This window comes from Onychostoma macrolepis, chromosome 10 (genome assembly GCF_012432095.1).
Source record: "Onychostoma macrolepis isolate SWU-2019 chromosome 10, ASM1243209v1, whole genome shotgun sequence".
NCBI lineage: Eukaryota > Metazoa > Chordata > Actinopteri > Cypriniformes > Cyprinidae > Onychostoma > Onychostoma macrolepis.
Window position 1 is genome coordinate 13,992,589 of NC_081164.1, and position 12,073 is coordinate 14,004,661.

The 12,073-nt window shown below is 36.6% G+C and overlaps 3 protein-coding genes across 8 annotated transcripts; all 3 read left to right on the forward strand.

Moving 5' to 3' along the window:
- The first annotated feature begins 2,428 nt into the window (after positions 1-2,428).
- Positions 2,429-5,395, forward strand: LOC131548806 (cornifelin homolog B-like). Of its 2 annotated transcripts, none has more exons than XM_058790388.1 (4): positions 2,429-2,457; positions 3,773-3,881; positions 3,962-4,149; positions 4,225-5,394. In XM_058790388.1, exons 2-4 carry the CDS (start codon positions 3,788-3,790, stop codon positions 4,471-4,473), a joined length of 531 nt encoding a protein of 176 aa, XP_058646371.1. In that variant the 5' UTR covers positions 2,429-2,457; positions 3,773-3,787; the 3' UTR covers positions 4,474-5,394. The 2 variants fall into 2 exon arrangements, with proteins under 2 accessions (XP_058646371.1, XP_058646372.1); XM_058790389.1 differs by having other exon boundaries at positions 2,440-2,559; positions 4,225-5,395.
- A 63-nt stretch (positions 5,396-5,458) lies between these two features.
- Positions 5,459-9,422, forward strand: LOC131548807 (placenta-specific gene 8 protein-like). Of its 4 annotated transcripts, none has more exons than XM_058790391.1 (5): positions 5,464-5,477; positions 6,081-6,143; positions 7,264-7,360; positions 8,602-8,789; positions 8,875-9,422. In XM_058790391.1, exons 3-5 carry the CDS (start codon positions 7,279-7,281, stop codon positions 9,133-9,135), a joined length of 531 nt encoding a protein of 176 aa, XP_058646374.1. In that variant the 5' UTR covers positions 5,464-5,477; positions 6,081-6,143; positions 7,264-7,278; the 3' UTR covers positions 9,136-9,422. The 4 variants fall into 4 exon arrangements, with proteins under 4 accessions (XP_058646376.1, XP_058646374.1, XP_058646375.1 ...); XM_058790392.1 differs by lacking the exon at positions 5,464-5,477 and adding an exon at positions 6,716-6,770 and having other exon boundaries at positions 5,488-6,143; XM_058790393.1 differs by lacking the exon at positions 6,081-6,143 and having other exon boundaries at positions 5,459-5,477.
- On the forward strand, positions 6,198-12,049 carry ugt5g2 (UDP glucuronosyltransferase 5 family, polypeptide G2). 2 transcript variants are annotated; one of them, XM_058790386.1, is made up of 3 exons: positions 6,198-6,246; positions 10,000-10,082; positions 10,464-12,049. In XM_058790386.1, the coding sequence occupies exons 1-3, from the start codon at positions 6,198-6,200 to the stop codon at positions 12,033-12,035; spliced, it is 1,704 nt and encodes a 567-aa protein (XP_058646369.1). In that variant the 3' UTR covers positions 12,036-12,049. The 2 variants fall into 2 exon arrangements, with proteins under 2 accessions (XP_058646369.1, XP_058646368.1); XM_058790385.1 differs by lacking the exon at positions 6,198-6,246 and having other exon boundaries at positions 9,960-10,082.
- The last annotated feature ends 24 nt before the right edge of the window (positions 12,050-12,073 follow it).

Consider the following 12,073-nt stretch of genomic DNA (forward strand, 5'->3'; position numbering starts at 1 on the left):
GTAGCTCCGCCCATCGCTGCTTACGTACATTAATCGTCATGGAGTGAGGAGTGAACTGTAGGCCTGCTGACTGTGCTTTTGTGAGCGTGCCAGTGTAAACCATGGTATAAACAGTCAAATTCCTGTTGCTGGAATCTAGTATCTTTCATAAGAAGTAGCCAACTGTTTTCTTAAAAAGAATAGTTCAAGTGTAAATTTTACTTTGAAATTCACTATGAGAGACACATAAACAAATTGGTGCATTTTTGTAATTGCCAAAATTAAATTAAAGCAAGATATATATATATATTTATATAATATATTTATTGTAGTCTGTTTTCCTGCTGCCCCCCAGTCTGACAAAGCAATTTGCTTCATACATTTAGGCTACAGCATAAAAAGAGTGCGGGCAGATTTAGCTTAAAAATAAAAAGAATATGATCAATAATTATGAATTCTAAAAATAACCTTGAAAATATTGTTAGCTGATGCTAACTGGCTAGCTAACTAGCTACCTGATGCTAACTTGAGGTCATTTTTTAAATATAAAATCCAACTATTTTTATTCAACCAACTAGTTATATTTGATGGAAGAACATAGGATTTGATGTTCAGAACGGAGTAACTAATTGCCCATGCGCCCTGGGGGCATTTTACCACAAAGACTAGGTCTGAAAAAAACAACAAAAAAAAACTTCATTCTGAAAATATAATTAGGCTTTATTTTTTTCTTGAATAACATGCACACGATCCCTATCTTCAGGCCTTGCTATTCTCATTTCATGTATAACTGTGATGTACTACAAAACAAGATTTAATACACTTTTTTTTTTCTTCTTACTGCTGAAAATTAGATCATTTATTGTGAAATCGGTTTTCTCTCCAGTGTAAGCTTCATGGTGAATACTTCTACATCACTCTTGTCAATGTAGTCTATAGTTACAACAAAAATGTATACTGAATTTATCTATTGATTATTTTGGGAAAACAACAACAGTTTTTTTTTTTTTTTACCCCAAAGGGGCATTTTTCCCTCACTCTACCCACATAAATATTATTGTGCTTATTTCTCATATTTATCAGCTCAACTTATCAGCATTCTCAGCATATTGGCATTCATCTTCATTCACAACATCTATAGCTAAATGGCTACACTAAACTAGGCTACTTCATCTACTGCTGGCTAAACTGCAGCGCTACCTTCATGTTTCAGTTTGCTGGATAGCCTACAACTCTTCTGATGTGATGTAGCCTATTCAAATCTTCAAGCAGAAAGAGATTATGCTAAGTATTATTAAATAACATAAATCCAGAAATCCTTGTGAGGCACACCGTGTTTGTTCATTTAAAGGAGAACTGGTACTTTGACTAAGCCTGGTTTCTCCCAAGGATTTCTTTCCTCTATTTCTGTCACCTGATGGAGTTTAGATTCCCTGGGTGCCATTGTGACCTAGACATTTTGAATATTTATATTATTTAGATTATCAATTTGATGGCACTGACACCATCAGATAAGTACAAAACTTCAACTGAATTGAGCTGAATAATGAAGAATGAGCTGCTTTAGCTGAGTCAAATTTGATCATAATGGACAAATTCTGCAACATCAACAATGTTGCTGGAAGCTGACAGTGGGTGAAAGTCACCTACATGTTGGATGAGTAAAATTTTCATTTTTGGATGAATTATTCCTTTAAGATTTCTGTCTTTGTTGGGATCATTTTATGTGTTGAATTATTATGCTCTGCAATAGCACTTTTCAACTCTGTTTTCCAATTTCAATCTGTTGTAATAACTTTTTTTTTAAATTAATTATATTACATTTTGTGGTCTTTGTATTGATATTACAGTAAAAGACTTTTCATGTTATCTGCACTGTTATCTCTGAAATTGTTTTAACCCAAATTAATTAAGTACACTAAACATAAAAATTTAATTTGTTTTTATGTAGTACTGAATTTTTTGAGTTAGGTGTACGAGTTACATGAGTTTCCTCACTCTATTGAATGTTTTATGTTGAATCAACTCAACTAAGCATATTTGAGTCTGTCGCCAATTGGTATCTCAGCTGACAAAACTTAGCTGCCTCCAGTTTACATCCAATGTTTTTTAAATGTCAATTAAAAATTATTTATCGATCTTGGATTGTTTTCGTACTGTTACACATGGGGCCCTATCATTTAATATTATTTGTCACTGAAGTAAATGAAAGTGAATGTAGAACAGTGTCATGAACTGTTGATTTTCTGTCTCTCTTGTAAGAATGCAAAGAGCGAAGGGAGGAGAGATTCCATCTCATCCATTCATGTTAAACCAGACAACACAGCCCCTTTTTTCCCTTTACTCACTTTACTGAACATGTTTTCAGGTTTATCTGCATATTTTCTATGCTTCACTAAACATTTTTTTTGCACACATAAATACATGTGCTTTTAATTTCTTTTGACAGAAAAAGGAGCAGTTGCATTAGAAGAGCAAGTAAGCCGTTTCTTATTGCTTCTCTCTTTTTTCAGCAGTTAAAAACAAATGTATAAGTTACATTCCGTCTTTTTAAAATTTGACAAGGGTTGGAAAAAGAAAGTGAGACTTTTTTGATTTTTTTTTACAACTTGTTTTTAGAATATCCTCTTTTGAAATGTTTGTCTACTGTTCGGATGCTAAATGCTCTATTTATTCTATTTGTGTACACTGGAAATTAGTCAGTGTTCTTTTTGTAAATTACTTCACAAACTTGAACACAAAATGATGTCACGCTATTGATTTGATTGTATGCACTGAACATGAATTATGGGTGAAATATGAAAACCACATATCAGTCACAAAAGACAGTAATTAATTTGTAAGTGCAATGAATAGGAAAGAAACTGTTTTATTTTAAGAATGTACACAGAGACACATGCACATAAAATATGCACTGTAAAAAGTGATAAGTTGACTTAACTTAAAAAAATTGAGGAAACCCGTTGCCTTAAAATTATTAAGTAAATGATAATTAAAAAATAAGTTAAGTGAAGTTCACTTAACTTTTTTTTTAATTTTTATTATTATTTACTTATTTTAAGGCAACGGCTTCCTCAATTTTTTTAAGTTAAGTCAATTTATCACTTTTTACAGTGTGGAATAATTATAAATAAATAATTTTCACTTTTTTGTTTGTAGGATTACAATTAAATGTTCTTTTCAATTCTGCAGAATTTTTCAATGCTGGAAGTTAAAATTCTTTGGAATAAAAACTCTTTAAATTATCACTGAATGAAGTGATTAAACATTATTCTGATCATTACAAAGAATAATTCAGTAAAAGTTATTGATTACTAGACAGTTATTTCTTTCGTGGTTAGTATCTTTGCTGTACATACATTCACTGTCCTCACAAGCCTTTTTTTTTTTTTTGGTTAAAAATGCAGCATAACCGGTTTATAGGTGTCAGTGCAACTATACGTCAGACTAACTATGAAAAATTAAAGTATATATAAAATATTTGGGTTAGCTATGGAAACCGTTTTGAACATATTGCAAACATTTCTAAAGATTTCTGGATCTAAGTTTACTTTAGTTTTCAAAGTCAAATTACTTCAACCTAATCAAATGTTGTCCAACACTGAACTTGCCAAACAGGGTCGTTAGAACGTCAGTTTCGTTCTAAACAATGTTGCAACAGGTGACTGCAATGCATGCATGCTTTTGAATGTGCATGAAATGAATATGCATGAAATTAGAATTTCATATATCAAATAACATATATCGCCAGGATCAGTGAAACCTTAACATTTCTGTCATCTTTCCATATCAGTAAGATCAAATCATTATGGCGACTCTAGTTGTGCAGCAGCCTCTTGGCAAGGCTGGGACAGAAGCTTGGAATTCAGGAATATGTGACTGTTGCGAGGACTTGAATTCTTGTAAGTATGCTAAAAGGCCTTTCCATTTTTACTGAATTACATGCAAATGATATCACATTATGTGCATTTTTGGTCCTCAGGCTGCTATGCGTACTGGTGCTTTCCTTGCTTTACCTGCACCACCACTGGAGAGTTTGGGGAGAGCACCTGTCTGCCTCTGTTGGACATATTAGGCCCAGCTCTCATGGCTGCGTTTGGAATCGGAGTATGCGTTCCACCTGTGGGTCTGGCAATGAGGGTGGCAGTTCGCTACAAATATCATATTGGGGTGAGTATTTCCTGTCCCTCTACCAATAAAAGAAAGAGGGCCACACAACAATTATTTATTTGTATGTTGCAACAGGGCAGTCTCTGTGAGGACATCATGACGTCTTGCTGTTGTATCTGGTGTTCTTGGTGTCAGATGAGTAGAGAAATCAAAGCACGCAAAAAAGTCATCAGAATAGTGCAAAGACATCCCATGATGCAACCAGTTCCAATGGGAGTCAACCCACAAGTTGTCGCTATGCAGCAGCCGGCAGCATTCGGTGGCGCACCGGTGAGAGTTGGTCCTGCAGTCCAGATGGCACCAATTAAGACAGCTGCTATGTAGAAGTTCACCTCAGGTCTGCCACATGTATCTTGCTTAAATAATGTTATAAGGGATTCATAGTGTACTAGCTAATCAGTTTCAATATTAATGATTTTGTGTGAATGGCTTGGGTGCATTTGGAAAATGTGTTTATATTGTATACTTTATATTGTTTATTCTTTGTATTTGTTTTTCTTGTTTGGTTTAGGTAATCAGACTTATTCAAATTATTATTTTTTTAATAAAAACAGAGTAAATTGTTATATAAGTCTTGTTTTCTTCAACACCGATGACTCTTGATATAGTATTTTAAAGTGATTTTGTCTGTTAATAACTTTGGGCCTTAAATAGCAGAAGTGAGCACAACTTTGAAAAAAACAAAACAACTGATGAACTGTTTACAGGAACAAATAGATAAATCGAGTTTGATGCAGCTTGCACGTTTACAGTGTGCGGTGGGCTTCAAAAATGGAAATAGGATTAAATGTGTCAACTTAAGTGGTTGTAAATTACTTAAAAATTATTTAAAATGTGTTTGTGTTAGCAATTCAACATTAATAACATCATTTAATTTATTTCATGGTGGAGAGGAAGACTTGTTTTAGAAATAGTTTATAATAAAATTATTTTGCCAAATATAGATATGTTCAATAGGGAAGCTAACCTCTCGTTCTTCAGAGTATACATACAATGCTCATTAAATGTTCATTAAAAATAATTTTTTGTCGTCGGATTATTTGACATTGAAGTATATAAAGGTAAATGTGGAACAGTGTGATTTTCTGTCTCTTTTGTAGAATTCAAAGAGAAAGAAGTGGAGAGATTCCATCGAATCCATGCATGTTGAATCAAACATAGTTTTTTTCTCTATACCCAGGCCTGCTCACATCATGTATCTTCAGGTTTTACTGCTTTATGAATGCACAACTAATTCATCATACCTTGCTTTGTTTTCTTTGAAATCACACACGTATAAATACGCCCAGTTTTACTTTCTTATCACAGAAAAAGGAGCTCTAGAAGGAGTAAGTAAGCCATTTCTTAATCTACTCGTTTTTCCCCCCAGCAATTAAAACAAATGTATAGTTACACTCTGTGTCTTTCTTTTTAAAACGTGATGAGGCGACATTTCAAAATGGGTTGTGAACAATTGTTTTTCAAATGTTTTGTCTTTTGAAATGCTTGTCTACTTGGAAGCTAAATGCTATATTTATTCCATTTGTATACAATGATAATCATATAGTCACAGCAGAAAGTAAATCATCTGTCTGTATGATGAACATGAAAGAAATAGTTTTGTTTTTAGAATGTACACAGAGCTGCAAGCTGCACAAAATATATTTATAAATGAATCATTTTAATTTTGTTTTGTAAGGTTAAAATACAAGTTTTCTTTATAGTTGTGTTTCAATTCCATATTCTTTTGAATGAAAATCTTTAATGAAATCATCTTTGAATGAAAGGTTTAGTGATTAAACTCCAATCACTACTCAGAATAACTGGGAAGTTACTAATAAGTACATGGAAAGTAAATGAAACCGTATCCTCACCTGTTCTTTTGTAATTGTCATGTTATTTAATCTTTGTTCCACATTCATGGACATTCATTGTCGTCAAAAACTGTAAAGAAAAACCACACAAAACCCAGAGGAACCGGTTTTGGCTTTATTGGCAGCTACATCAGAGTAAAGGTATATAATTGGTTTTGAACTGAAAGTAAAATCATTTGGTTTTCTAATGGAAAAATGATGCTAACAAAATTTTTTGGATTGTATTTTACATTTCTCACAGTAGATACTGTGTTTGCTTCAGAAGATGAATTAACACACACACACAACACATTTGATTATACCAGGGCTTCTGAAACTATCACACAAGTGTGAATTACAAACTTGCCAAACAGAGTCATTTGAACAAGCTTCATTCGGAAGAATATGGTAAAAGTTGACGTGAATGCATACCAACACATACAAAATAATTTCCAATAGTTCCCAGCATGCATTGCTGTATGAAAAAATATGACTTATCCACCTTATTCTTCACATAAAATGGGTGATTTGTACATTTTGTAAATTTTAATTTAATTTGTTTCCAGCTATTTTTAGATGTACAAAACCACTCGTTTTGCTGCTTGATACTGAAAAATGGTGTGTCTTACCATATTATTTTAGTGTATTATCTGAATTATGAACACACTGGTTTGTAATGCAAAAAGTTTTACCGTTTACTGCACGTTGTTATTCTTCTCATTATTTCCCTGTAGCGGCTAATGAACTGGAAATCTAGCCCATTGGCTTACTTCTGCATTTAGGAATAAGGTGGATATACTAAAAGAATAATAATCAATTAAAATTTCTTTCATTACTAAACCTAAATTCAATAGACTGTCTGTAACTCGTTAGATTATGCAAAATGTCACAAAATTCTTTACATTCTAAGTCAGGGGTGTCAAACTCGGTTCCTGGAGGGCCGCAGCCCTGCAGAGTTTAGCTCCAACCCAGCTCCAACACAGAAAACATGTAGTTTTCAAATAAGCCTAAAGGGCATGATTAGCTGGATCAGTTGTGTTTAATTAGGGTTGGAGCTAAACTCTGCAGGGCTGTGGCCCTCCAGGAACTGAGTTTGACACCCCTGTTCTAAGCTTTCCTAAGAAAACTCAATTTGAGTTGTTTTTCTCAAATTGCTTATTTTTAGTAAAATTCAGTTTACAGTGCAGATTTCCAGTAAACATGTACTTAAGTTCAAATAAAAATAAAACAGATAACTAGTATGAGTGAATTTTTTTCTTTTTTTGTTATCCTTCCATATTAGTAAAGTCAAATCACAATGACGACTGTAGTTATGCAGATGCCTCAGAAGAGTGGCTGGAATTCAGGAATATGTGACTGTTGCCAGGACTTGAATTCTTGTAAGTATGCTTAAAGCGGTCATCGGATGCCCATTTTCCACAAGTTGATATGATTCTTTAGGGTCTTAATGAAAAGTTTATAACATACTGTATTTTGGTTAAAATTTCTCAATGGTAGTGTAAAACAACACCCTTTTTACCCTATCAAAAACAGCTCTGTTCACAGCGACCCATTTCGGTGCATTTCCCTTTAAATGCGAATGAGCTCTGCTCACCCCGCCCCTCTCTTCCGTGGGGTGACAAGCAGTTCTCTGGACTGTTATATACCGCACTTTTTGCGGAACTTGCTAACTAGCACATTATTAGGAAAGGTGATTTGCAAAGATTAATAAAAAAAAAAAACATGTTCACTTCTTCTGTAGGTGAAGCTGGATTACGAATGATTCCCGTGAACATTCCCTTCAAAAACAAAAGTAATTCAGTGGCTCAGATGTCAGGAGTAAAGCCCCGTTCACACCAAGAACGATAACTATAAAGATAACTATATTAGCGTCCACACCAGCGAACAATATCATCTGTATATTCTCAGCACATGTTTGTCTGCCGCTTTAAATTCTCAAGCTCATTATAACAGGATGGATTCTGGGTGTCAATGTTTGTATCGTTCATCAGCTGGAAAAAAAATCGTTCTGAAAGTGATTCCAACGATATCGTTTCTCTGTGCCTTTATCGTTATAACTGTGTTGTGGTCTCTGCTCTTCTTTAATATTTAGAACAATTTTAGAACTATATCTTTATCGTTATCTTTATAGTTAGCATCCTTGTTGTGAACAGGCCTTAAATGACAACTGCTATGTTCATTATTACATCCAATAACAAAACACCTCAATCGCTCAGGGGACATTCTTGTCTACATCTGCTCCGGTGTCGAAACAATGGCGGACTGTTTACAGCTCACTCAGGGCGGGTCTATGCTAAAATGCCAGTGTCCATCAAAAGATATGGGAGGGGCCTGTCAAAACTATGTCACTCTGCCTAGAATCTGTGAATGGCTTGATCTAAGAATAATGATTTATGTTGATTAAAAAAAAAAAAAACACTGGGTGGATTTTTATCATTATAGGGTGGTTGTGTACACACACTGCCAAAACACATTTCAGTTCAAACAACATGCAAAAGTGAATTTTGCATCCGATGACCCCTTTAAAGGCCTTATAATAAATGTTACAGGACCATTTTTACAGTTCATTATAAATTATGCAAATAATATCACATTATGTGCTTTTTTTTTTGGTCCTCAGGCTGCTATGGGTTCTGGTGCTTTCCTTGCTTTACCTGCACCACCACTGGGGAGTTTGGGGAGAGCACCTGTCTGCCTCTGCTGGACATATTCGGCCCAGGCATCATGGCAGCTTTCGGGGTTCCAGTATGTGTGCCACCTGTGTCTTTGGGAATGAGGGTGGCAGTTCGCCACAAATACGATATTGGGGTAAGTTTTTCCTTTCCCTCTACCAGTGAAACAGGAATTCAAAAAGGGCTTCAAAACAATCATTTGTTTGTATTTGTTGCAACAGGGCAGTATCTGTGAGGACATCATGGTGACTTGCTGTTGTATCTGGTGTTCTTGGTGTCAGATGAGTAGAGAAATCAAAGCACGCAAACAAACGGTCACTATACTGACAACACATCCTGTGATTCAACCCTTTCCAATGGCAACCACCACACAAGTTATCTCTACACAGCAGTCGGTTGGAGTGATCGATGTGGCACCGGTAGCATTTGCTCCTGCAGTCCAGATGGCAGCGATTCCGTCTGTCACAACATTTGTTAAATAGAAGGACTGCTACTTGCGTCTCACTTAAATAATAATGATGGCATACATAAATATACAGACACAATATATATAGACTATAGTAATTGATGCATAGTGTAATATCTAACCTGCTTAAATTAAATTTTGTGAATGGCTTGGATGCATTTGGAAGTGTCTGTCTTTATATTGTTTGGTCTCTGATGATTCTTGATTAAATATGTTAAGGTGATCTTGTCTGTGAATATCTAGTAGCAGAAGTGAGCACAACTCATTTCTGAAGAAAACTGAGATACTGTTTACAGGAATAAATATGTGATATGCTTCAAAAATGGAAATAGAATGAGATTTCTTGAAAACTAGTGAATTACAAACAAGTTGTAGTATGGCTGACTTTAAAATTTTAAATGTGTTTGTGCTTGCAATTCAACATTTGTTAACACAGCATATGTTCATTTTGAATATCATGCTGGACAGACAAAAATGGGGCTAAGAAATGTTTCACAAGAAAACAAAAGAGGAATTATGGTAAACAGGAAAGCTAATCTCTCGTCATTCAGAGATTGTGTGGAGGCTTTTTCTTTTACGTAGCAACTTTGTTTGTGGGACTGAATCTAGAAGACTCAACTCAGGTATGTGACCTAACAAACTATTTATACATTGATATTTAACTTGCATAGTTTTAATTTATACACCATATATTTATGTACTTGCAAGAAATATGCATAAGAGAGCTCAGTCTTTATATTTTAGTCAATTTTAAATGCTGTGCATTGTATTGGAAAGGCATTTAAAGTGATTTTCATGCTGATTATTTTTGTTATTTTGAGAGAGGAAAAAAAGAGAGAAATGTGTGGATACATTTCCCTCATTTTCCTTTGGACATCCCTCCTTCTGTCTTTACCCTGTGGTTATAATGGCGATAAGATCCTGGTTTTCCCTGTTGATGGCAGTCACTGGGTGAACATGGAGGTACTGATTTGAATACACAGGGACAGTAGTTTAAAAACAATATATTGCACTATTCAGCAAAGTTCACTATTACTGGTGTGGAAGCCTGTTTTTACCTCAAAGTAAAAACAAAAAGGTAATTTAAAGGAGTAGCTCACCCAAAAATGGAAGTATGTTGAAACATTATTCACACTCAGGCCATCCAAGATAGATGAATTTTCATTTTTTAACTATTCCTTTAAGATAAATAAAGTTGCATTTGTGAGATATAAAGTTGCAATTGGATGAGGAGGTAAACTGGCTTCCATGCACTGGAGCTTATCTGGAGATACAAACACAGAAAAGCAAGCCAGCTTGCTTAATATGATTAAAACCTAAGTGCACTGTATTACTGCCTGCTAGGTGCTGGTAGAGAAGCTCCACTCTCATGGACACGAGCTGAGTGTGATTCGCCTAACGGACAGCTGGTTCATCCAGGAGAATTCACCTTACTACACTTCCATTACGGTGAAGCTTAAAAAGAAGTACATAGGCCTGGACCTGTTTGAGTCTGCAGCACAACGGATTCTTGAGGCCCGCAGAAAGGGCCCAGTGATGGGTGTGCTGGTCCAGATGTCAGAATTTATTGGCATCATAAAGGTGGCTCACACTGCAAACTGTGCCATGCTTACCACAATACTAGAGAACAAAGATCTGACGACACAAATGAAGATGGCGAACTATGACTTGATGCTCACTGACCCTGCCATGCCAGGTGGGGTCATCCTGGCACATTACTTTCAACTTCCGATGGTCTATAACGTCCGTTGGATGAGTTTCGGGGAAGGCCACTTCTCCACCGCACCTTCTCCCATATCCTACGTGCCTGTTCCCGGCTCAGGTCTGACGGACCGAATGGGTTTATTAGAAAGAACCCGTAATCTTCTATATTATGGGTTGAACCTCATTCAAGAGCGCTTGCTGGTGATTCCCATGTATTCTAGCTTGTTGCTCAAATACTTCCCTCCTGGCGCCGACCTCCTCACCATGCAACAATCGGCGGAGCTGTGGCTTTTCCGTGTAGACTTTGTGTTTGAGTTCCCACGACCCTCCATGCCAAACCTCGTCTACATTGGCGGCTTCCAGTGTCACCCGGCCAAGCCTCTCCCTGCAGAGCTGGAGGAGTTCATGCAGAGCTCAGGAGACCATGGGGTGGTCGTGATGTCTCTGGGAACTCTGATTGCAGGATTGCCCCGAGAGGTCATGGAGGCCATTGCCACAGCTTTCGCCCGTGTGCCGCAGAAGGTTATTTGGAGGTTTATCGGCGAGAGACCTTCATCATTGGGCAATAACACCCTACTGCTACAATGGATACCTCAGAATGACATGCTGGGCCATCCGAAGACCCGTGCTTTCGTGGCTCATGGGGGCACCAACGGTCTATATGAAGCCATCTATCATGGGGTGCCAGTGTTGGGACTCCCTTTGCTATTTGACCAGCTAGATAACATTGTTCGTCTTCAGGCAAGAGGGGCAGCACGGATGCTGGATGCAGCGACTTGCACCACAGAAGAGTTCCTTGAAGCTTTGAGAGATATCTTAGAGAACCCAACGTATCGTCAGAACATGCAGAAGCTGTCCAGTTTACATCGAGACCGGCCTCTACATCCTCTCGATAAAGCAGTGTATTGGATCGAGTTTGTCCTGCGCAATAAAGGGGCACACCATCTGCATGCTGAGGCTTACAACATGTCCACATACTCCTACTACTGTCTAGATGTGGCCGCATTGGTTCTCCTTATACTTCTGCTGACTCTGGGAGGTGTCTACACAATGTGGATACGAAGATGGAAAAGAGTCACAAACAAGGCAGTGAGAGACGGCAACAAAAAAACTGTAAAGGAAGGCAGTAAGAGGCTGAAAGAGACCATTAATGCTCTGAAAGACAGCAATAATATTCCCATTCCAAAACTAAGAGCAAGCAAAAGAAATTAGTGAATAGGCAAAGAATCCAGAGAGCTATATACTTCATT